The sequence below is a fragment of the Ylistrum balloti genome, unplaced genomic scaffold, assembly GCF_031769215.1.
Source record: "Ylistrum balloti isolate Yb309-2 unplaced genomic scaffold, AGI_CSIRO_Ybal_v1 Utg369808, whole genome shotgun sequence".
In the NCBI taxonomy this organism is placed as follows: Eukaryota; Metazoa; Mollusca; class Bivalvia; order Pectinida; family Pectinidae; genus Ylistrum; species Ylistrum balloti.
The window spans coordinates 2,531,623-2,557,944 of NW_026781982.1; the positions used below are offsets into that span (position 1 = coordinate 2,531,623).

General features: G+C 35.5%; 1 protein-coding gene across 5 annotated transcripts in view; it reads right to left on the minus strand.

Moving 5' to 3' along the window:
• The window catches only part of LOC132544703 (thymosin beta-like), a 51,522-nt gene that overhangs the window by 5,180 nt on the left and 20,020 nt on the right, over positions 1–26,322 (minus strand). For 4 of the 5 annotated variants that reach the window (XM_060208339.1, XM_060208340.1, XM_060208341.1 and 1 more), the window contains exons 2-6: positions 14,088–14,212; positions 7,879–7,992; positions 6,982–7,179; positions 6,479–6,595; positions 5,149–5,262 (exon numbers count right to left, since the gene is read on the minus strand). In XM_060208339.1, the coding sequence (XP_060064322.1) occupies positions 5,149–5,262; positions 6,479–6,595; positions 6,982–7,179; positions 7,879–7,992; positions 14,088–14,199 (655 nt within the window). In that variant the 5' untranslated portion in view covers positions 14,200–14,212. The remainder of the gene's footprint in view (positions 1–5,148; positions 5,263–6,478; positions 6,596–6,981; positions 7,180–7,878; positions 7,993–14,087; positions 14,213–26,322) is intronic. The other variant, XM_060208343.1, reaches the window with a different exon arrangement.

A 26,322-nucleotide genomic window follows, 5' to 3' on the forward strand; every position in this document is an offset into this window, starting at 1 on the left:
GGTGACTGATTTTCATTCTGCGATACAAACTAGGTGACTGATTTTCATTCTGCGATACAAACTCGGTGACTGATTTTCATTATAGTCTGTGATACAAACTTGGTGACTGATTTTCATTATAGTCTGTGATACAAACTAGGTGACTGATTTTCATTATAATCTGTGATACAAACTCAGTGACTGATTTTCATTCTGTGATACAAACTAGGCGACTGATTTTCATTCTGTGATACAAACTAAGTCTGGATACAAACTGACTGATTTTCATTCTGTGATACAAACTGTGATACAAAGGTGACTGATTTTCATTCTGTGATACAAACTAGGTGACTGATTTTCTGTGATACAAACTAGGTGACTGATTTTCATTCTGTGATACAAACTAGGTGACTGATTTTCATTCTGATACAAACTAGGTGACTGATTTTCATTCTGTGATTGATACAAACTTGGTGACTGATTTTCATTATAGTCTGTGATACAAACTAGGTGACTGATTTTCATTCTGTGATACAAACTCGGTGACTGAGGTGACTGATTTTCATTATAGTCTGTGATACAAACTTGGTGACTGATTTTCATTATAGTCTGTGATACAAACTAGGTGACTGATTTTCATTCTGTGATACAAACTCGGTGACTGATTTTCATTATAGTCTGTGATACAAACTTGGTGACTGATTTTCATTATAGTCTGTGATACAAACTAGGTGACTGATTTTCATTATAATCTGTGATACAAACTAGGTGACTGATTTTCATTATAATCTGTGATACAAACTAGGTGACTGATCTGTGATACAAACTCGGTGACTGATTTTCATTATAATCTGTGATACAAACTAGGTGACTGATTTTCATTATAGTCTGTGATACAAACTAGGTGACTGATTTTCATTCTGTGATACAAACTCGGTGACTGATTTTCATTATATTCTGTGATACAAACTAGGTGACTGATTTTCATTCTGTGATACAAACTAGGTGACTGATTTTCATTATAATCTGTGATACAAACTCGGTGACTGATTTTCATTCTGTGATACAAACTAGGCGACTGATTTTCATTCTGTGATACAAACTAGGTGACTGATTTTCATACAAACTAGGTGACTGATTTTCATTATAGTCTGTGATACAAACTAGGTGACTGATTTTCATTATAGTCTGTGATACAAACTAGGTGACTGATTTTCATTCTGTGATACAAACAAGGTGACTGATTTTCATTATAGTCTGTGATACAAACTAGGTGACTGTCTGTGATACAAACTAGGTGACTGATTTTCATTATAGTCTGTGATACAAACTAGGTGACTGATTTTCATTCTGTGATACAAACAAGGTGACTGATTTTCATTATAGTCTGTGATACAAACTAGGTGACTGATTTTCATTATAATCTGTGATACAAACTAGGTGACTGATTTTCATTATAGTCTGTGATACAAACTAGGTGACTGATTTTCATTATAGTCTGTGATACAAACTAGGTGACTGATTTTCATTATAATCTGTGATACAAACTAGGTGACTGATTTTCATTATAGTCTGTGATACAAACTAGGTGACTGATTTTCATTATAATCTGTGATACAAACTAGGTGACTGATTTTCATTATAGTCTGTGATACAAACTAGGTGACTGATTTTCATTCTGTGATACAAACTAGGTGACTGATTTTCATTATAGTTTGTGATACAAACTAGGTGACTGATTTTCATTCTGTGATACAAACTAGGTGACTGATTTTCAATAAGGTGACTGATTTTCATTATAATCTGTGATACAAACTAGGTGACTGATTTTCATTATAATCTGTGATACAAACTAGGTGACTGATTTTCATTCTATAGTCTGTGATACAAACTAGGTGACTGATAGTTGTGATACAAACTAGGTGACTGATTTTCATTCTGTGATACAAACTAGGTGACTGATTTTCATTATAATCTGTGATACAAACTCACTGACTGATTTTCATTCTGTGATACAAACTAGGTGACTGATTTTCATTCTGTGATACAAACTCGGTGACTGATTTTCAGTCTGTGATACAAACTCGGTGACTGATTTTCATTCTGTGATACAAACTAGGTGACTGATTTTCATTCTGTGATACAAACTAGGTGACTGATTTTCATTCTGTGATACAAACTAGGTGACTGATTTTCATTATAATCTGTGATACAAACTAGGTGACTGATTTTCATTATAGTCTGTGATACAAACTAGGTGACTGATTTTCATTATAGTCTGTGATACAAACTCGGTGACTGATTTTCATTATAATCTGTGATACAAACTAGGTGACTGATTTTCATTATAGTCTGTGATACAAACTAGGTGACTGATTTTCATTATAGTCTGTGATACAAACTAGGTGACTAATTTTCATTATAGTCTGTGATACAAACTCGGTGACTGATTTTTATTCTGTGATACAAACTAGGTGACTGATTTTTATTCTGTGATACAAACTCGGTGACTGATTTTCATTAAACATAAAACACTATGGAGTTTTACCTCTCAACAGTATGTTACAGAATCACATGTCTATATTCAGTCTCATTAAAAATTGGACCTGTTTTTTGGGGCAATCAGATAACTAGTTATACTAAAGAACTAAAAACAATTCTAAAATGAAATGTGGTACAGGGAATTTGAATCCATTTACAAGACCCTCTCCAGGGGGCTGACCGGGAGATCATGATAGTACACATTTCTTTTGTTATAGTTTTTACTTGTGTGTTCTTTTAGAAGCATAATTTTGCAGCAGAATACTGCATACTTAAATGTACCTGTAATTGTCCCCTGGTCACAGACTCTTATATTTTATTTGTTATCAATTGTACAGCTGCATAGAGAAGATGTTTTACATGTATAACATTCCACAGTGCACTCATGCTGCACCACAGATACATCAGTGAAACATGTACATAGTATTAACACGAAAAAGGGATATACACAAATATGTTTGTAAACTGGACATTTCAGTGTCTTCAGACATATGCAAACTTAGAGAACAGCAATCTTCTAGAAGGGTAGCCAATCAATCACAACATTGTTTCCCACTTCACAGCTGGGTAGACTAGAATATCATTTTGTTGCAAGACACAGAAAATATTGTTTGATTAAAACATCAACAAAAAGACAGATCAATGCAGAAAAAGTACAGATCCATGCCGTGTGATAATACACAAGTAAATCGGACAAGGTTAGTTACCGCGCCACGTAGGTAAACTATACTTTTCATAAGTGTGAGATCGTTTGAGTTTGGTGTGATTGAATTCCTTGATGGAGGTCTTCAGTGCTTCCTCTCTCTTCTCTGCCAGCAGCACTGACCAAATAAGTACAGAAAAGTGTATACAGGACACTTGGTCACAATAACAACATCCTCACTGCCTCATTATCCTGTCAACCCTTATATCTATTTATAGTTACAACTTCATGTCATGTGTACATGACACTCAATAACAATATAACCCAACAACATCCTCACTGCCTCATTATCCTGTCAACCCTTATATCTATTTATAGTAAACACTTAATGTCATGTCTACACGACACTCTGTAGCAATATAACCCAACATTATCCTGTCAACCCTTATATCTATTTATAGTTACAACTTCATGTCATGCGTACACGACACTCAGTAGCAATATAACCCAACATTATCCTGTCAACCCTTATATCTATTTATAGTTACAACTTCATGTCATGTGTACACGACACTCAGTAGCAATATAACCCAACATTATCCTGTCAACCCTTATATCTATTTATAGTAAACACTCCATGTCATGTGTACAATATAACACCCTCCCGATGGTATGATATTTACGTTTGGCAAAACCCTAATGTACGGTCAAAAAGCTTAATAATACCAAAACCAATATCCCTCCATTACTTCCTACTTTTCAGATAGAAATTTTGAAGAGAAGGAAATCCAGGATTTGCCAAGATCTGAAAAAGTCACAGAGCTTCCTGCATGATATTATTTTTGTTTCTCACTAAAATCTCTGATGACTCTGTAGGCAAATGTTTTTGGCATTTACACAGATATCAATGAAGGCCACACAGATGTGAAAAATACCAAACACTATTAAAACACATAATGCTATCTAAAATAAAAAACAAAATAATGAAACGGACTCCAAGCCAAACCAAAACCTTTTTACCTGTCTACCCGTTTATCTTACATCCCTCCTGATTCAAACATGCCTGGTATTGTATCCTATTTTCTGGTCAATGGATTTTTAGATACAGAGAAATATTGTGTTAGCACAATGTGCATGAAAATGCATAGAACAGCATGCTTTATGCATGCATGAAATACATATAAGAAGCCATGGTCTGCATTTTCATAGTTTTCTTCATCAAACTACCTCTTACAATTTTTTTACAAAAAAAAAATTGACAATGCATGTTCATGCACAGGCAAGCAGAACAAAACTAAGGGAGATAACTCCTACTTCATTAGAAGTGTGTGATTATTTTGCAGCAGTTGTTAAGTTTAAGCAAAGGATTCACAAAGAGTTTTATTGTTACATGTTCACAAGTATAACCCCCTTTTTTCTGAAGCTTTGAATCAGATTTATTGGGACACATAAAAGAACAAACTGTCATGGCTAATCAACTTTCCACAGGAACCGGATTCTGTCGGAACATCAATAAATATCCGTACTCAGGAAACTAGCTTCCTTCCTGTTGATTTAGCTGACTTAGGACAGATAACTAACTCAAGTGACCTGAAGCCACTTTACTCATGAGACTGGGCAGTCATTACCACATCAAACACACCCCTGTATTAAACCCTTCTCCACTTAAGACTTCATGACTACTGCTGTGTACATGTATTTATCTGCCTGCTGACATTCTCCACACATTCTGTTATACATTTATTATTCCTTTTTAAAACCTGCTAAACAAAAATAGGAAAGCAATTCTTGGTTCTTGCAGTAAAAACCTCCTCATGTCAAATTTCTCCAACACTCCATTTTCTCTCTCTCTCTTTTCCTTAATAAAATGTCCATATGCTGATGAACAAGGAATATTAATCACCATTTTTTAGCGCACATTATCGCAAGTAAATTTTTGAAATAAACTTTTTCCCCAGTATGTCTAAATATATGGTGAGTTTTACCTTCAACATCAGGAAGTACAACTTTTTCTTCTGTTTTGGACTGTTTAAGACTTTCTCGTGAGAATGTCTTAATAGCTTCCTTCAGACCTGTGCCCTGTTTTTCTTCCGCAATTTCTGTAAAAAGGTTAAAACATAACAATATTTGTATATCTACAATAAAAAGACAATATATACAGTAAGTAATTTTCTAATATTTACAGAAGAGTGAGCTGTGTATTATTATTTTCCAATAGAGTGAGTGGTGTGCCAATTTTTACATTTGAGTGAGCTGTGTACTTATTTTTCCAATAGAGTGAGGTGTGTCCTGCTTTTTACAGCAGAATGGGTTGTGTGCCAGTCTTTACAGCAGAATGGGTTGTATGCCAATCTTTACAGTAGAATGGGTTGTGTGCCAATCTTTAGAGAAGAATGGGTTGTGTGCCAAACTTTACAGCAAAATGGGTTGTGTGCCAATCTTTACAGAAGAATGGGTTGTGTGCCAATCTTTACAGCAGAATGGGTTGTGTGCCAATCTTTACAGAAGAATGGGTTGTGTGCCAATCTTTACAGCAGAATGGGTTGTGTGCCAATCTTTACAGCAGAATGGGTTGTGTGCCAATCTTTACAGCAAAATGGGTTGTGTGCCAATCTTTACAGCAGAATGGGTTGTGTGCCAATCTTTACAGAAGAATGGGTTGTGTGCCAATCTTTACAGCAGAATGGGTTGTGTGCCAATATTTACAGAATAATGGGTTGTGTGCCAATCTTTACAGCAGAATGGGTTGTGTGCCAATGGGTTGTGTCTTTACAGAAGAATGGGTTGTGTGCCAATCTTTACAGCAAAATGGGTTGTGTGCCAATCTTTACAGCAGAATGGGTTGTGTGCCAATCTTTACAGAAGAATGGGTTGTGTGCCAATCTTTACAGCAGAATGGGTTGTGTGCCAATATTTACAGAAGAATGGGTTGTGTGCCAATCTTTACAGCAGAATGGGTTGTGTGCCAATCTTTACAGCAGAATGGGTTGTGTGCCAAACTTTACAGCAGAATGGGTTGTGTGCCAATATTTACAGCAGAATGGGTTGTGTGTCAATCTTTACAGCAAAATGGGTTGTGTGCCAATCTTTACAACAGACTGAGGTGTGCACTGATTTTTACGGTAGAATGAGCTACACACTGATTTTTACAGTAGAATGAGCTACACACTGATTTTTACGGTAGAGTGAGCCTTGTAATTTCACAGTGTTTTTCACAGATTTTTCACTATCTTGTCAAAAGAAGTTCATGTGTCTTATTAAACCTTTACCTTAATACACTAATTCAAAAGTGGTTAACCTTAGAGGAGGACTCACCTTTAACACCTGGAAGGTCAGCCTGTTTCTCAACAGTATCTGTATGTTTTAGACCAGACTTGTCAAATTCTGTCACAGATTTTCTAAAAGTCTGTTCTTTTTTCTCAACTTCAATGGCTTAAAAGAAAAATTGTAAGGATATCAGCTATGGCTGACAAAAAATCAATGACAGATGCAGGAAATAACTGCTAACCATGCACCAGACTTCCATAAACAAAAGCAGACTTTATGTATAGAAATGTCCAATAAATTCAGATTGAGATATATGATTTTTTTTGCCTATTACTCAAAACTGAAGTTGAAGGTTTAGTTAGTATTCAAGTGTCGTTGAAGGTTGAAGCTAACACTGGTCCTGATAATATACAGGGATGCTGTAAATCATAAGTAGATATTCAAACACATTAACCTGTATCTTTATACAGAGATTGGAACAAATACACTATCCATATGGATTTGCCTTTTGATGAACTTAATTATGTCACTAAATAACCTTGAATACCTACCATCCTGGTCCGGAAGAGGGTTTTTCTCTGTTGTTTCAGTATGTTTGAGCTGTGAAGGATCAAACTGCTTGACATTGTGCACCAGTCTGGCCTCAGTAACCGGGCTGTTCTCACAGGGCGTGACATGCTTGAGTCCTTCTTTTTTGAAATTCTCTACATTCTGACGAAGCTCAACCTCTGTTTTCTCTTGTTGGATAGCTGTTGAAAATGTATGAGGTTTAAATAATTAATATGTACACTGGAAAACAGACTTCTGTTTCCACAGGAGACCACCTTTATCCTGCTTCTACATTTCTGAACAGTGTATTGGGAACAAATTTCTTTTTTCCACAAGTGTTACAATACAGCTTAAGTGTTCCAATAGGATATCAGTTGGAATAATAACATGACATATATCACCTTACACAGTTTCCACCAAATGTTAAACCCACACGTCAACCTGGTGCACTGATTCTGTAAGAAAATATCTTAAAAAGGGCGAAGAAAAAAAAGCCCAAAAAATAAAAATCAAGACTGAATGCAGCCAATGTTAACATTTGTGTTAATACAAAAGCTTGTATCAATTAAAGCATGTGAGTCTTAAAATACATGTTCTTAAATCTGATGGTTAAACAGTACAATAGTCACTTGATCCCTACTATGACAGTGGACCCTAGGTCTACTATATGTCAGCACCCTCACCTCCCCCTAAACAGTCCAGTATAGAAGTACTAATAAAGTTTCCCGGACCATTCTGCTGGCTGCAATACAATTCGGATCAAGAAACACAGACTAAATAACTTTCAAACAGTGGTATATCTCCCTTCATCGCTAATACACAAGATTATTTGGCTCTGTGCTTATGAAGGTTTTCTTTGGTCCAGGTGTCATACAAGGGAAGTTTGTGTGAGTACTAACCAGAAGCATCAGGGAGGGGATTTTTTTCTGAAACGCTGGATTTCTTTAAACTGTTTCTGTCAAATCTCTGCAAACTCTCTCTGTGTTCTGTCTCACTCTTTTCTTGCTGTATAGCTGGGGAAAAAGCACATGCACATAAGAGCTAAGTCATTTATACAAGCTTCTTAGCAACCAAGACTTATGTTATCAATGCTGCACTGTGCAGAAAAAGCCCACCACAATAAGAAATGATAAGATTGCGTAATATTTGTCTTTACAAGCACTTAGATTTAATTAATGTCTGTTAAACAGATTTAGATTTGATTTCTTTCATAGAACAAGCTTAAGCTGTCATTCACCTGCTCATTACTTTTTGCCATATCATGGCAAAATTCTTTGAGGTAAAAGCATCTTGCTTTCTGCTTTCAATACAGCTTAAACAGAGGGTTGTCTCCCAAGCAAAACCAGTTACTTATCTGAATAAGTAGTGTATATTTCAACACATGTAAAGTAATCTACTTTAGCCAAGCATGTCATTCAAAATGAGGAAAAGCAAGCAAGTGACATCACTAACAAAAAAGAACGAAGAAACTTGCCACCAGGTGGCACTACATATACATCAGAAAGAAGGTTTAACTTGCCACAAGATAGCAATATAAGCACATCAGACAGAAAGTGAAATTTTGCCACCAGGTGGCACTACATGTACATCAGACAGAAAGTATAATTTGCCACCAGATGGCAGTATATGCACATCAGAGAGAGGGTGTAACATGAAAACTGTATATCACCATTTGAGGGTGTGGCTGGTACAAAATTGTAACAACAAATCATGACATCAATGAATTGTATTATACTTGGTTACACACACAAGGGAGAGAGTGAAAGAAAACTTTAATATTTTGTGTTGTCGCACAGCTTAAGCAAGGTTATAACAGTCAATATTTTGTATCTTTTAACAATATATCATGATACTGGTTCACCTTTCATCCCTAGCCAATACCTACTACTGCTATCAGGCAGGGTTGACTTTTCTTTCAGGGTCGTTTGCTTGAGGTCAGTTCTAGGGAAGCCGGAAATACTGACCAGATGAATGTGACGTGCTTTCTCCTCCGCTAACACTACAGGAACATGCAGCAGATACATGGAATATATACAAGCCCCTGTGCAGCATCTCAAGATATACATGTATTAAACAAGCCCCTGTGCAGATTACTAGTATAGAACAAAGTACAAGGAGAAGCATTATATATATATATATATATATATACAGTGGATTTGTTTACTGCACATTTTGGAAACATTCATTGTCCTGTATTAAGTGGTTTTAAGTGTTCTGACAAGATTGATTAATAGAATAATTACAAGTTCTGTCATAACGGTCTGGTTATGCTTTAGTCCAAAGTTTTAAAAAACAATCTACAAAATTTATAAAATGAACAATGTTTTTTGAAAATTTAGGAAAACCAAACCAACAAAATAACTTCTAACACGAAAGAAAACCAACTGGAAGGAATTGTTTCTTAAACATCACAGGTAGTGTGTTAAGTTTTAAGGATTGTCGGAATTGATCTTGGCTTCATTCCACTGTACATATACAAGATTAGAGAAAGTCAGACCAGGGTGACCTTTGATGTTGGTCATCATACTGATTACATGCCACACCAATATCCATAAAAGGTGTGCAGAATTTTCTAAGAAACTGTCAGGTGTGTCTGATTTCATAGGACATATTCATCCTCATCTCAGATATATCAAATAATCTTAAAACACTTCAGCATAAACAGGAAGGATTTTCTATCCTTACCTGAAAATAATTGTAATGTCCAATATGAATATTCCACGTAAAGTTCAATATGAAAGGTCATTTGGGTCCACTTTATTTATGTACTCTTAAATATCCAGTAATACATTTCTAAAACCATGGAAAGTTAGAGATTACACTTAATAAAATATGATATAGGTACATGCATTAACTAATATCTCTTTGTAACAAGTTCAGAAACCATCCACCAATCAGAATTGAAGAATCCACCGATTTAATACTGTATCTACCTTAATTAGCCCCGTGTATATACACACCCTTCTGGACCAGTGTTCAGGCTTGCCCCGTGTATATACACACCCTTCTGGACCAGTGTTCAGGCTTGCCCCGTGTATATACACACCCTTCTTGACCAGTGATCAAGCTTGCCCCGTGTATATACACACCCTTCTGGACCAGTGATCAAGCTTTCCCGTGGATAATTACAATAAAATCTGCTGATTTAGAGGCATGCTTTTAGAGTTAGTGTGATTTGTAGGATTCTAATTCAGAATTAAAATTCTTTTTCTGTTTAGAGTGATTCTAATTTCTTTTTGGTTCTATAAGAATTTTTTTTTAATTATCAGTAAGATATTCTGCACGCTTTTCCAGCAATAAGTATAACACACCTATTAATGTTATATATAGCAGTTACAAATACTTTCTCCTCGTAAGTGATGCTTGTATCAATTTTAATATGTTATAATCGTTAAATAATTCAAAGTAAAACCGTATTGAATAATTTTTTTTCTATTTTAAGTTATAATTCCTATGGCCTTGGAAGGGAATTGTATTTCGTAAGATTATAAATACTGACAACTATGATCTTAATACAGAAATTCATTAATGCGAAATGTAAAAAAAATATTTTGTAAATTTTAGGAAATAAATGTAGAGTATGATCAATTGATATCCTCAATCACAATTAAATATGAACTCTCCTTCACTACATTACGTAATCAACCTTCCTTTGAGCACACTAGAAGCTAAGTAATGTAGTGAAGATACAAATTATTTTTTGAACGATTGAGATTTTTGGAGAGGATTTTAATGAATTATTGTTGGATATGGAGATTAATAATGTATTCTGATATTTGTATCATACAGTCTCTACATAAGATATATGTGATTTGATGATACACACAGCAGGCAGACTCACTCAAACTGTCAGGTAGTATAATTCTCTCCCTTGTTTTTGTGGGCGAGAGCTGACCGGCGTTGAAGCTCTCCAGGGTCGTCAGGAATTCCTTGTGAGACTTCTCTAAATCTAAATCTAATGGTGCCATGCAATGTAATTAGCTTGCATTAAACAGGAAACAGATTGTAAAACACAAGGCAGTGCTAGCATCATCATACAACAGTTGGAGAAAAATTGTGCAAAGCAGTAACTTAATTTAATTTTCAAAAACACATTTTCTAAATGTTTATTGTTCTATTAGTTTGTTACAGTAATATTAACAAACTCCATTTTCAGTTTTTAAGAATTTTTTTCTGACAAAGTCAACACAGAAATCACAACTTGATGGATAGGCTCAAAAACATACATCAGGATCAGTAAGCTTCAAACAATGTGATGAGTGCAAGGAACAATTTGTGTGAAACAGAATTTAAAATCAAACTTGTTATCAAACTGTAGGAATGACCCATCAAAGACATTGGGCAACATTTTGATAAAGTAAGAAATGATCAAAAAAAGAAAATCTTGCAACAATGTTAAACAAATATAACCCTTGGAAACATAGCAAATATAACCATGGAAACATAGCAAATATAACCACGGAAACATAGCAAATATAACCATGGAAACATAGCAAATATAACCATGGAAACAACAAATATAACCATGGAAACATAGCAAATATAACCACGGAAACATAGCAAATATAACCATGGAAACAACAAATATAACCATGGAAACATAGCAAATATAACCATGGAAACATAGCAAGGTAAAACCTCTTTTGGCTTCTTCAACTTTCAGATTGTTTGAATATTTCCAGAATTAGGATAATTAGTTTCTAGACTAAAGAGGTTGCAGACAAATGAGGTTCTAGTGTACAGGAACCAACACCATCATCACCCTATCATTTAATATCTACATGGATAGCCAGACATCTGTCACTGATTAAAAAATCAAGCCTCTCTTTGATCTCCATATGTAGGTGGGGTAGAGGGATATTGTTAGTTTTAGTTGGCCAAAACGTGTGCTTAAAACTGCACCAAATTAAATAATTGGTATAACTGAGAGCTCGGTAGAAATAGATGATATAATTATATATTAAATAATTGGTAGAACAGAGAGCTCGGTAGAAATAGATGATATAATTATATATTAAATAATTGGTAGAACTGAGAGCTCGGTAGAACTGAGAGCTCGGTAGATATAGATGATATACCTTTTCAGAAGTTTTCTGATTTAAGACCGTCTTTGACCGTAAAAAATGTGAAAATTCCAAGATATTTCTTTTAAGATGAAGGGAAGATATTTATTTTTCTCTAATTTGAGAAATAAACTTCCGTTTTAGCTCATGGAAACAGTCTGTTTTATGCAGCAGAATATAGCCAATGATATCATTATTGATAAATTGCTAAAGCTCGATATAAAACACATCTTTTCTTCTTAAAACAATTTGCACACATGCCAGCTGTTTTAATAGAAACGCTTATTGTGTACAAAAAGAGATGTATGACAATTGACAATTGTTGCTAATGTGTGTCCTATAGACAATCAAGAATCGTCCAACTTTTTTTTAAACCACAAACATTTCCCTTGGTCTGGCTAGCCCTGTAGACATGTTCACCCTAGAACAATTGACAACAGAAAAAAAAAATGCTGGATGCTGAAAATCATATACAATAAGTAAATATACAGCTGGTGTAACCATTGGATCTGTAATGTCCTTGAGCTGTAACATTTACCTCGTTATTTACAAATATTCTGTGATATTGCTGTCTGGGACATGTGGGTAGTAGTCCTGATGTAAACATATATACAAAAATGTAGCACCACTTTATCTCAATGTTCAATTGCAACTTATTTATCTTTCCTGAAATATTCATATTTTTTCAACATATATCTTGTTTATCCAGCAATAAGACCATGTCTGGTTATAGGCTTGTCCACATTTATTGAGATTTCAGATAAAATTCAGACAAATATAACACTGTCCTGTAAAAATAACTTTCAGTCAGAAGTGAAGTTTTGTCCCCTGGGCTTATTGCAGGATAATGACCCTAATAAAGCATAGAACAACAATGGTTTTTTAACAGATCTATGATGTTCATGAAAGTGTACCTCAAAAGATAAACAACTAAACTTCAAAATGAATAGAAATTTTGAGATTTGTTGAATGTTGGGACTGAAATATGACTAAATGGGATTAATCAAAGAAGTAATTACAATTAGTGTTAGGTAGTAATTAAGCTAATTAAACATAGTTTGCTAAATATTTAATGATTATAGCATCAATTGTATATATGATATCTATATATCAGTATGCAGTATATTTGTGGTGTATTAATACTGTTACTCCTTTAACATCCCAGTAACATTACAGTTAACACCCTATTAACCTTTAAAGTTAACACCCCAGTAACATTACAGTTAACACCCTATTAACCTTTAAAGTTAACACCCCAGTTACATTACAGTTAACACCCTATTAACCTTTAAAGTTAACACCCCAGTTACATTACAGTTAACACCCTATTAACCTTTAAAGTTAACACCCCAGTTACATTACAGTTAACACCCTATTAACCTTTAAAGTTAACACCCCAGTAACATTACAGTTAACACCCTATTAACCTTTAAAGTTAACACCCCAGTAACATTACAGTTAACACCCTATTAACCTTTAAAGTTAACACCCTATTAACCTTTAAAGTTAACACCCCAGTAACATTACAGTTAACACCCTATTAACCTTTAAAGTTAACATCCCAGTAACATTACAGTTAACACCCTATTAACCTTTAAAGTTAACATCCCAGTAACATTACAGTTAACACCCTATTAACCTTTAAAGTTAACACCCCAGTTACATTACAGTTAACACCCTATTAACCTTTAAAGTTAACACCCCAGTTACATTACAGTTAACACCCTATTAACCTTTAAAGTTAACACCCCAGTTACATTACAGTTAACACCCTATTAACCTTTAAAGTTAACACCCCAGTTACATTACAGTTAACACCCTATTAACCTTTAAAGTTAACACCCCAGTTACATTACAGTTAACACCCTATTAACCTTTAAAGTTAACATCCCAGTAACATTAGCGTCCCAACACACTGATATAATGACATCCGAGAAGTTATTCCATGAAGTACAACAAGGGAGATAACTGGCCTAATGACATACCAGTTTTTCGGAGTTTGTCTTAAGTTACATTATTTACTATAACCTCTATGAACCTCTTACCTTCTTTACTGGGGAGGACATTCTTTTCAGAAACCTCAACATGCTGAAGCTTGGGACCCTTGTTAATTTCTCCCAGGATCTGCTTGGCGGGGTTTGCTGCTGTTGCTGCCATAGTGATAACTGATCTGTAAAACACAAAACATGAATTTTTACACTTCAATGTGTGAGTCTTACTTCAGCTATAGATATCAATTCTCCTTCTCAGAAAATTCTGCTATAAATCAACTTTTGAAAATCATGATAAGTAATTCAACTTCATATCAAAGTTTGAAATAAGAAATGAACAAAGGGCAATAACTCAATAAAAACAAAATGCATGCCATACAAATAAAGGATTTACATCCCAGTGTTTGGCAGTATTGCTAAATCAATAATCAAATATCACTAGACTTGGAAGTTTAATTTATTTTATGATGAAAGTTTTTCTTGTTTTCTAGTGAGTCTACTTTTTTTACTTAGTCTTTTATTTGATATAACGCACTGCAGTTGGAGTAATTTCAATATCAGTCACATAGGTTTGTATAATACTGTATAAACTTCATAATTGTTTGTTTTAACAAACGGTCACTTCAATTCATACGTGGTCGAGTGTTTTTTGCTGTTTTACCAGCTTGCAGCTGAATATCTGAGGATACATGACCAGGTAAATATGACACAGTGTGTAAAGGGCCTATATGTAATGATGCTTCCTTTTTATACACCCCTGCATGTCAAAAGATTCTTCCCTTTAAATGTTGCAGCATATTTTCAAGTAAATGAAAATATCAATAGACTCTGTACTTTCCTTACAAAACCATCTACTGTTTACACTAACAGGATAAAAAAAACCAGACCTCATCTGACCGAAGTTCAGAGTAAATCTCCATTCCATATTGATTAGGCCTGATATTTCTATTTATCAAGGATGTCTGGAAGTTTCTGATAATACAGAAACTTATACACATTCATACATGTTTCTCAATCTGTAAGGGATAGTTGACCGACTTTTTAAAAACAACTTCTAGTGAAGATCAAAATATGTTTTATCCTTGCACGCCACACAACGGTAAAATAACTATCTATAAAGTAGAAATCATAATTTGTCTGTTCACTATGAATTGTCTAATATAAATGTCAACGTTGAAGGGTGACTACCACAGCAAAGCATTAACCATTGAATGTTATCATTACCATATTTAATCACACAAACACCCATGGTGATTTTTAAAAATGAGGCAAAGCCACAATTGGCCGGGTTGTGGGATGAGTGAATTGTTATATGGTATTTATAAGACAGTTACGAGTGTTTCATTTGTTGAGTATGTAGAATATTTGTTTTAAGAGGCAAAGGCTGCCATCTTGAATTTTCCATGCCGGACTGTTAAAAATGACGAAGTTCAAAAGCCCGGTAAATCAAGAAAAAACGTACGGAATGAATCCATAATAGGAGGTGCACATCTTCAACATATATATAAACATGCTACAAAGTATCTATCTTCTACGTCAAAAACTCTTAGGAGGAGATGATTCTACAAAACTGGCACCTCTTTTCCCCACCCACCCGACAGACATTCACCATACTATAACCCAGATTTGCAGTATGTACAAACCCAGCCAATAAAATGCTTTCTATGTGAGGACCAGAACCCATTTTATCAACTGAGGATGATCTTGTGTAAGTCATGGAAATCAGAGATAATAGCATGGGGTTGTTGAAAGAGCAAAATCACAGACAACTGAGATACTATCACAGTGGTCTATAAACTAGCAAAGTCACAGAAAAAAAAGGGGTACCGCCACGCCGTTCTCTTAAAGAACGAGAGGATTCTTGTTATAGAATATTACCACTTATCTCCTGATCTATACAACCATGGTTTCTCATCTTATTCTTATTCAATTTATAAATAGATTTTTTTCAGAACAAATATTTATCAACAAAGGGCAATAAATCTACATATACTAATCAAGAGACTTGAATTTTCAATATGTTAATCCTTCACCCACTCAGAGACAAAATTAGGCAGTTTCAGGTGAAAGAGTGAATGAGATATTGTAACAGATAATATGAATTAATGGAATACCCAGCTAACTAACAGTGAAAACTGCCAACTTAGTCTAACCCTTTCTCTGTGTGTGACAAATCAGATGCTACAATAGTATTAATTGTAATTCGGTAAGAAAAGAACTTTAAGGTTTTTATAAATATGTTTAATACAATAAAAATGCTGATTACTGAATTACTGATGACAAAGTGAATGCTCTCGCACAGTCTTGTAATAGGCGTGTAGCACTTTTTGAACACCATGTTTTGTGTACACAGAAAATGGTTAACACATAAAAGCACAATATGGCCATGACACTCATGGATGATATAATGATATCCCTTCAGATGAATTCAGTTTTTCTTTCACTAGGACAGCCAGAATGGAGTAAATTATGATCAGATTTCCAAAATTGCACAAGTCCTAAACTAGTGTTTTCTTTATCTACAATGCTATCGTATGTCACCTGTTGTCAACCTGAAGTTCACTGCGACACACTCCACTGGTTTCAGACTAATAAACATCAAAACACTGTAAAATATATATAGTCATGTGACAAATGCTTCCTCAGGCTAGAGAGAGCCTGTTGGTGAACCATCTAGTACATAAACATCATCAATCATTCATCGTATGTGCAAACCAATATCTAACAATTACTTTTTCTTTCTTATTATTTCTATAAGTCAAAAAAGCTTGTTTTTTCAACTACCTGATCATATCATTTCTGTCAATAAATAAAACACGACTTTATACGGTTTTAATTGATGATGTTGATTTTTCTGGAATTGTTTTCTTCTTCAGTTCATTTTTTTCAGATCTTGTTTAACATTTCAAATCAAATACCAGTATTAGCCTTTTAATAAGCATATTTACAAACTGCAAAATTGTAAAGATGTCTAAAATATGTGTTTATGTGTTGACCTTTATATGCCAGAAGTGATCTGTGTCATCGTGAGAAAATATTTTTGATAAATCAGACTGTATACAGTTCATATATGTAAATTTCATTGATATAAAGGAAAATAGACTGATGACTCAACTTCCTGTTTAGAAGCTTTAGTAATGTATATATATATATAACAATGAACAATGGTGTGGTTACCTTTCATTTACATTATTATATACCTGCTAAAACATTTATCAGATTATGATCAATGTATAACAGTCCCCAGGCTCTTCGTGTTTAAAATCCCGAGTGACCCACATATATTCTCCTCACAACTTCCTTCTTGTTTTTAAATTGTTGTTTACAAGAGAAAAGTATAACAGCTGGGCAAGGCTATGTCTTGCATAGTTTACTTAGTTTGACAACAATTTAACTGAACTACTGATTTGATATGCCAAGGAACTTTAAAAAATTGACACCCTATGGCAAAAATTTGAATTGATAAAACAGGAAAAGAAATCACATACAATTTTCCTAAAAAACAAAGAACAGAAATTTTTTTTTTCTTCCTCAGAAAATATTGAAAATCTTCTTAAAGAATTAAAAAAAAAAACAAGAAAATTGACAATTGTTGTTCTTCCTCAGACGATATTCACAATCTTCAGGGATGAACTTATAACAGCAGAATGCAAAGTTGTTGGCGACTCTGCCAAACAGAATACATATTGGTTCCCTGGCCTTAATTTCAAATAGATACAGTATTAAACTCATATATCTATGTTTTAGTAATGGCAGAATAGATAATTCAGCAATTCCACACTCCACAAAAATTGTTGTCAACTTGACACTAAAATAACATTATTGCAAAGTTGTAATTACATATTGAGGTGGAGATCATTTAGCTCCATTTATCAACAACAATACTGTAACATAAATGTCGACTTCTATAAACCATTGATCAGTACAGCTTACAGATAACACTGAGAAAGAAGTGTCTATGCTTAGCAGAATCGTTTAAAAAAAAAACTGATGAAACATTTAAATTTGACAGACAGTAATAATGCTAAAATATTTCAAGCAGAACTGATGTACATTCACCATAGTACTGTGTTTAGTATCTGCTGCACAGTATGACGGTGCTGTGTATTGCAGCTATCATGTACACACTAACCCTACCGCTTCCAGAATATTGATCCACATAACTATCACATTACGTACAAATTTTTCATTTTATTATCAATCATTAAAATTGCTGAAATGACAGTAGGTATTTGCTAATATGTAGTGGGTGTCAATCCGCCACCAGTCACCAGGTAGGACAGACAGCTCGAGTGTTAGGAGATCCCTGGTTTGGTTTCTGGTCTGGTCAAATGTTTTTCTCTATTTGTAAAGATAACACTTGGTGTCTCCACTAAATGTAAACACAGATCTATTGTAGGTAATCTGAGTAACATTACTGAGAGAATGGAGTGAAATCAGAGTTGACCATAAATGGTGTGGCTGATCGTCCAACAGATCCCAGGTTTCAATGCTAATGATGCTGTTTTTACCCTGGTTTTATATGTATTATATTCAAAGGATTAAGTCACAATGACCTGGTTTATCAAACGATACGGAGTTCTCCCGAAAATAATATGAAAATTATCCTGAAACTAACATCAATTTCCATCCATTTGGTGAGTTTACTGCTAGACAGGTGTCCTGTCCATGTGACTAATCAACAGCTGTCCATCAGCCATCTACAATAACCTCTACAGCTGATGGTCACCTCTGACCAAGTCCGAGTACACATGCTTCCTCCTCATATCAGTATAATTTTTGATACAGTTTTAAAAAAACATCATTTTGTGTTATTATTACCTAAACCTTATATTTTCTTCTAGGAAACAAATTGTTTTTCTATCAGTTCAAAGTTGAAAAAAAATTAATTGAAGTAGTAGAATTGAAATTCATAAAGTTCTTGTTTTCCAATCAAATTGCTGTTCAGGAAAACACAACTTCATGTCATGGTGATTAAACGTACCAAGTTTGAAAGAAACTGGTTGAAAACTGGGCGATGGGATCACTGAACAATATAAACATTATGAAAACCATGAGAAACAATTTTTTTTTCAGTCAAATCATACTGCTGTTCAGGATAACACAGCTTCATGTCATGGTGATTAAGTCAACAAAGTTTAAAGATATTTGTTGGAAACTGTGGTAGAAATCCCCAAACAATATCATCATTCAGAAACCAACAAAGGGCAGTAACTCTACTAAATAATATCTAATCAAACTGCTGTTTAGCAAAACAAAACTTCATGTCATGGTACTTTAAGAAATATCAGTGGGAGGAGATCTCTGCTCAAAAAAGTTTACAATGGACAGACAGACAACCCCATACCATAATAGGTTGTGTAAATATATTTGATGGGATCATAAACAGAGGAAGATTTGATGAAATACCAGACATCCCTCACATTACCTGAAGTATAAGAGTGCTATTGGGAAAAACACTGTGACAATCTAACGCCTGACTTTATCATCTATTCACTTAACAGAAAACTGCCATCAACATCCCACCATTATTTGGTAAAGGAAATAGAAAGTATTCAAAGCTCACAAAATACATTTTTCAATTGCAGTTTGTGTTAAGCAAAACTTTCTGTCATAATCAATGACTGGTGAATCTCATTCCAAATAATAATGGAAATGTTTTAAGCAGCAGACTGTGATGTGATAAAGTCTGAAATTTCAAAATGTATCCTAAGAAGTGCCCTACATAGAAGTTTCCTCTTTTTTATATGTTAGCCATGTCATATGTTAGCCATGTCATATGTTCATGCTTTGTGTACAAGAAAAACTTCCTCGTAAGAATATGAAACATAGCCAAAGTGGTTAGGGTTTACCAGTTACATATGCAAGGATTAAGACGTCTAACTGGACTATTGACAATAAGACTCATCCTGGACTTGTGACACTATGCGAGGTGATTTTTGTCTCTTGTGAGTCAGGTCCACTTGTCTCCTTGTCATCTTGTCATTAGACAAGGATTAGTTGATAATTTTATCACCAAAGGACAAAGTTCACAGGCAATGAACTTCAGCATGTCCATTTTCAGTGTAATGTATACAGTTAGAGTAATAAATGCTCAATTGCTTCATGACAGAGATATAAAACTTCAACGTATGGGGGACAGGCAGGGAATGTTTTACATGCTTACTCATAACTTTTAAGTATTTGAGCAATGATAAAAATGAAAATAGAAAAAGTACAGATGGTGCTTATTGTACGAGCTCCAAACTTTGAATGCCTTGTTTCCTGTCAATAGAAGGTGACTAACTCTGGGAAGGTACGTGAGCAGAAAAATAGTCGCTCCAACATAAAAAACGGGACAAAACTAGATAATTTGGCAGTTTACCAACGATTTAAAGGCATGAACTTACAGACTACCGACTGGTATGTTTGAAACCATTCACACATTGTTTTCTCTGTAAACAATACAGATATTACATAAATGATCTTGGATGACCTTTATATACAACAATGTTTAGTGATAAATAATTGATATTTTTATCAATGCAAGACATCAACAGTGACATTACAGGTATTCACAGATGAAGAAGAATAAAATCCACAAGTAACGTGTGATGTCATGTGTGACTCTCTGTATCTGGTCAGCAATGTATATGTCATGTGTGACTCTCTGTATCTGGTCAGCAATGTATGATGTCATGTGTGACTCTGTATCTGGTCAGCAATGTGTGATGTCATGTGTGACTCTGTATCTGGTCAGCAATGTGTGATGTCATGTGTGACTCTCTGTATCTGGTCAGTAATGTATGATGTCATGTGTGACTCTCTGTATCTGGTCAGCAATGTATATGTCATGTGTGACTCTCTGTATCTGGTCAGCAATGTATGATGTCATGTGTGACTCTCTGTATCTGGTCAGCAATGTATATGTCATGTGTGACTCTCTGTATCTGGTCAGCAATGTATGATGTCATGTGTGACTCTGTATCTGGTCAGCAATGTGTGATGTCATGTGTGACTCTGTATCTGGTCAGCAATGTGTGATGTCATGTGTGACTCTGTATCTGGTCAGCAATGTGTGATGTCATGTGTGACTCTTTGTATCTGGTCAGCAATGTATGATGTCATGCGTGACTCTGTATCTGGTCAGCCATGTATATGTCATGTGTGACTCTCTGTATCTGGTCAGCAATGTATTATGTCATGTGTGACTCTCTGTATCTGGTCAGCAATGTATGATGCCATGCTTGACTCTCTGTATCTGGTCAGCAATGAGTGATGTCATGCTTGACTCTCTGTATCTGGTCAGTAATGTGTGATGTCATGCATGACTCTCTGTATCTGGTCAGCAATGTGTGATGTCATGTGTGACTCTCTGTATCTGGTCAGCAATGTATGATATCATGTGTGACTCTCTGTATGTGGTCAGCAATGTATATGTCATGTGTGACTCTCTGTATCTGGTCAGCAATGTATGATGTCATGTGTGACTCTCTGTATCTCTCTGTATCTGGTCAGCAATGTGTGATGTCATGCATGACTCTCTGTATCTGGTCAGCAATGTATGATGTCATGTGTGACTCTCTGTATCTGGTCAGCAATGTATATGTCATGTGTGACTCTCTGTATCTGGTCAGCAATGTGTGATGTCATGTGTGACTCTCTGTATCTGGTCAGCAATGTATGATGTCATGCATGACTCTCTGTATCTGGTCAGCAATGTGTGATGTCATGCATGACTCTCTGTATCTGGTCAGCAATGTGTGATGTCATGTGTGACTCTCTGTATCTGGTCAGCAATGTATGATGTCATGTGTGACTCTCTGTATCTGGTCAGCAATGTGTATGTCATGTGTGACTCTGTATCTGTTCAGCAATGTGTGATGTCATGCATGACTCTCTGTATCTGGTCAGCAATGTATGATGTCATGTGTGACTCTGTATCTGGTCAGCAATGTATATGTCATGTGTGACTCTCTGTATCTGGTCAGCAATGTGTGATGTCATGTGTGACTCTCTGTATCTGGTCAGCAATGTATGATGTCATGCATGACTCTCTGTATCTGGTCAGTAATGTGTGATGTCATGCATGACTCTCTGTATCTGGTCAGCAATGTGTGATGTCATGTGTGACTCTCTGTATCTGGTCAGCAATGTATGATATCATGTGTGACTCTCTGTATCTGGTCAGCAATGTATATGTCATGTGTGACTCTCTGTATGTGGTCAGCAATGTGTGATGTCATGTGTGACTCTCTGTATCTGGTCAGCAATGTATGATGTCATGCATGACTCTCTGTATCTGGTCAGTAATGTGTGATGTCATGCATGACTCTCTGTATCTGGTCAGCAATGTGTGATGTCATGTGTGACTCTCTGTATCTGGTCAGCAATGTATGATATCATGTGTGACTCTCTGTATCTGGTCAGCAATGTATATGTCATGTGTGACTCTCTGTATCTGGTCAGCAATGTATGATGTCATGCGTGACTCTATCTAGTCAGCAATGTGTGATGTCATGCGTGACTCTGTATCTGGTCAGCAATGTGTGATGTCATGCGTGACTCTGTATCTGTTCAGCAATGTGTGATGTCATACGTGACTCTCTCTGTATCTGGTCAGCAATGTATGATGTCATGCGTAACTCTCTCTGTATCTGGTCTGATGATCAGTGACCACATCATGCACATTTAGCTCTGTTGTCAACAGCCACTGACGGGTCAATAATGGTCTACCTGAATATCCAGGGACATAATACATCTGTCTTATTTTTAGAAACTGTGACCTTGACCTTAGAAACTTTCCAAACTGATACTTGTACATCCACATTTATTTATTTACATTCCTTTATACTTCTGCAATCAGAAATAATTTCTTGAAACAAAACCATAAAGTAGAGGACTGATGGGTTGACACCAACTTTACCAGGTCACTCATAGATGCAAACACCTCAAGGACATATGGACAGACAGATGCACAGATAAAATTACTATACATTCTCTCTTAACACTGATAAAGAAATAGTACATTTGTCTTAAGTGGTGGTATAATGCCTTTAGTATCAGCTAAAAGTCATGTCATAGATGATGGTTACACAACAAAGTAATTTGTCAGAAACTTAATAAAGATCTCTGAAAAAAATTACATCAGGTTTATGATGCTGTTAAAAGCCTACATATAGAGATAAATAGTGCTTGTATATCACTCTTCATTCCAAAAGTACAAAATATATCCTTCACATTTACTTACTTTTCAAATGAAATTTTTGTTACCTTGGTAATGTTTCACAACATCGTGATCATACTAACCGCAGAAGCTTGTGTGCGTGACGATGAAAATTACACAGAATAAATCATATGTGTGAAAGGTGTCCAAGGAGAAATTCAGATACAATGTCCTATTATCAACTAGTGACTGGACAACAATAATAAACAACCTCTTGTTGATTGTAATGAGATACAAACATCTACTGTAAACAGACACATGTAGAATAATTCAATGTATGGCTGATAAACTGACTGGGGGTGGTGGGTGTACATTCGAATGTCAACAGACCAGTAAATCATGCAAAGTTGTTATCCCCCTTGGGGAAGTCATCAAATATATACATATCTATTTATTTAAATCAATTTATTAAAAAGTTAAACCATAAAGGTTATAAATACATGATATGTTCCATGGCTACTATCATTTTCTAAATACTTCTGAAAAAACATCAAATTTAAAACTAATTTTCCAGATTTTACTAGACAATACATTTAAAACACAAACTATCCACAGCAGACAGTAATTCAGGGTTTTTTTCTTCAAATAACACTGATATGTATATTTTAACTTAGAAACAAACAGAAGACTAAAAATGTCACCGTTCTTTTCTTAAAACAACTGAAAAATGATATTAAGTTTGGCCTAATCTGATAACTGACATACAACTACCACCACTGCAGAATCTTGGATTCATTTACAGGACCCTTTCATGTTACAAAACATGAAATTTTTGTTAAATTTAGAAATCAACACTACTTGAATATGCAGTCTTTAGTCTTGTGAAATATCTTTCCAAAATAAAAATCGTGGGTGTTCATTGCGATGTCTTATCTAAAACTGGTTGCAGTTTAATTACTGCATAGCTCTGTGTACAAGATATGTTGCTTGGATCGTGCAACGAGCGAGATCAAATTGATAAGGAAGTAACATACAGATATCTTCTCAACCTTCTGAATGATTTTGATTTAACAGCTGTTTATAAATCTTCATGTTAGGTTTCTTTAAAATATATTTATCATTCAAATATTTCAATGAGACACAACATCAATAACAGATACTTTGTAGTCCTTGGTAGGAAGAATATTGACAAAAACTGATTGAAAGTACTTCCTCTATGAATTGTATTGCATGATACATTAAGATTTTAGGTTCGAAATGCCAATTCAATACACTATAACGTGTATATTCCAGATTCAGCTGAAGAAATATTTCTAAAGAAAATTTATGAAGCTTGTTTGAGCTCATCGTTCTTTTCACTTTAGTACAACAATTCAAACAACGTTAAGGTTTATATTCACTGCCTTTCAATTAGACCAGGCAAAAAATAAACCAATTCATTCAATTCAATGATTCTTGTGTTGAAAAATTCAGGGTAAGTAGGTTCACAGATATCTTAATCTTAACAAATAAGAAATTTTAAAAATTGAATTTATGAAGTTTAGGGTAGGCACAGAATATAATAGGTTACCGGAAACAAAAATACATTTTGTTTGGCGGTATAACATGCCTCCATGTAAATGCTATTGTAAATATTCAGACAGTGACAACATTCCTCAGAGATCAGTGGTGAACTTTTCCTTAGTAGCAAAATATAGAACTCCAACATTTCAAGATAAAAATAAAAAGTAAAAAGTTCATGAAATCCAACTATAAGTGAAGATGCATCATTATAGGATGTAACTGTGGTGAATTTCTATTTACAGTGTGACCTTGACCTTGAATGCATGATTGCAATTTTGCCAAAAAAGAAATGATGAAAAAATTTATTGTCACATGATATTACAGCAGGAATCCGACACTAATGCTTGTATCAGAATGTCATACGCATCTACTGTTAGATTAAATTAGATTTCTCCCACAAATAAAACGAACATTTATGACCATGCACACAGAAACGCATACACAAACAAGATGATGTGTCAGGTCCCGAGACAGACCATCTCTGTGGACTATCTATTAGTGTCAGGCCTGAAAGAGACCATCTCTGTGGACGTATCCTTTAGTGTCAGGCCTGAAAGAGACCATCTCTGTGGACGTATAGTGTCAGGCCTGAGACAGACATCTTATGACCATTAGTGTCAGGCCTGAAAGAGCACACAGTCAGGCCTGAAAGAGACCATCTCTGTGGACGTATCCTTTAGTGTCAGGCCAAGACCATCTCTGTGGAGATGATGTGTCAGTGTCAGGCCTGAGACAGCTCATCTCTGTGGACGTATCCATTAGTGTCAGGCCTGAAAGAGACCATCTCTGTGGACGTATCCATTAGTGTCAGGCCTGAGACAGACCATCTCTGTGGACGTATCCTTAAGTGTCAGGCCCAAGACAGATCATCTCTGTGGGCGTATCCATTAGTGTCAGGCCTGAGACAGATCATCTCTGTAGTGTCAGGCCTGAAAGAGACCATCTCCATTAGTGTCAGGTCCATTAGTGTCAGGCCTGAGACAGACCATCTCTGTGGACGTATCCATTAGTGTCAGGCCTGAAAGAGACCATCTCTGTGGACGTATCCTTTAGTGTCAGGCCTGAAAGAGACCATCTCTGTGGACGTATCCTTTAGTGTCAGGCCTGAGACAGACCATCTCTGTGGACGTATCCATTAGTGTCAGGCCTGAAAGAGACCATCTCTGTGGACGTATCCTTAAGTGTCAGGCCCGAGACAGATCATCTCTGTGGGCGTATCCATTAGTGTCAGGCCTGAGACAGATCATCTCTGTGGACGTATCCATTAGTGTCAGGCCTGAAAGAGACCATCTCTGTGGACGTATCCTTAAGTGTCAGGCCCGAGACAGATCATCTCTGTGGGCGTATCCATTAGTGTCAGGCCTGAGACAGATCATCTCTGTGGACGTATCCATTAGTGTCAGGCCTGAAAGAGACCATCTCTGTGGACGTATCCTTAAGTGTCAGGCCCGAGACAGATCATCTCTGTGGGCGTATCCATTAGTGTCAGGCCTGAGACAGATCATCTCTGTGGACGTATCCATTAGTGTCAGGCCTGAAAGAGACCATCTCTGTGGACGTATCCTTAAGTGTCAGGCCCGA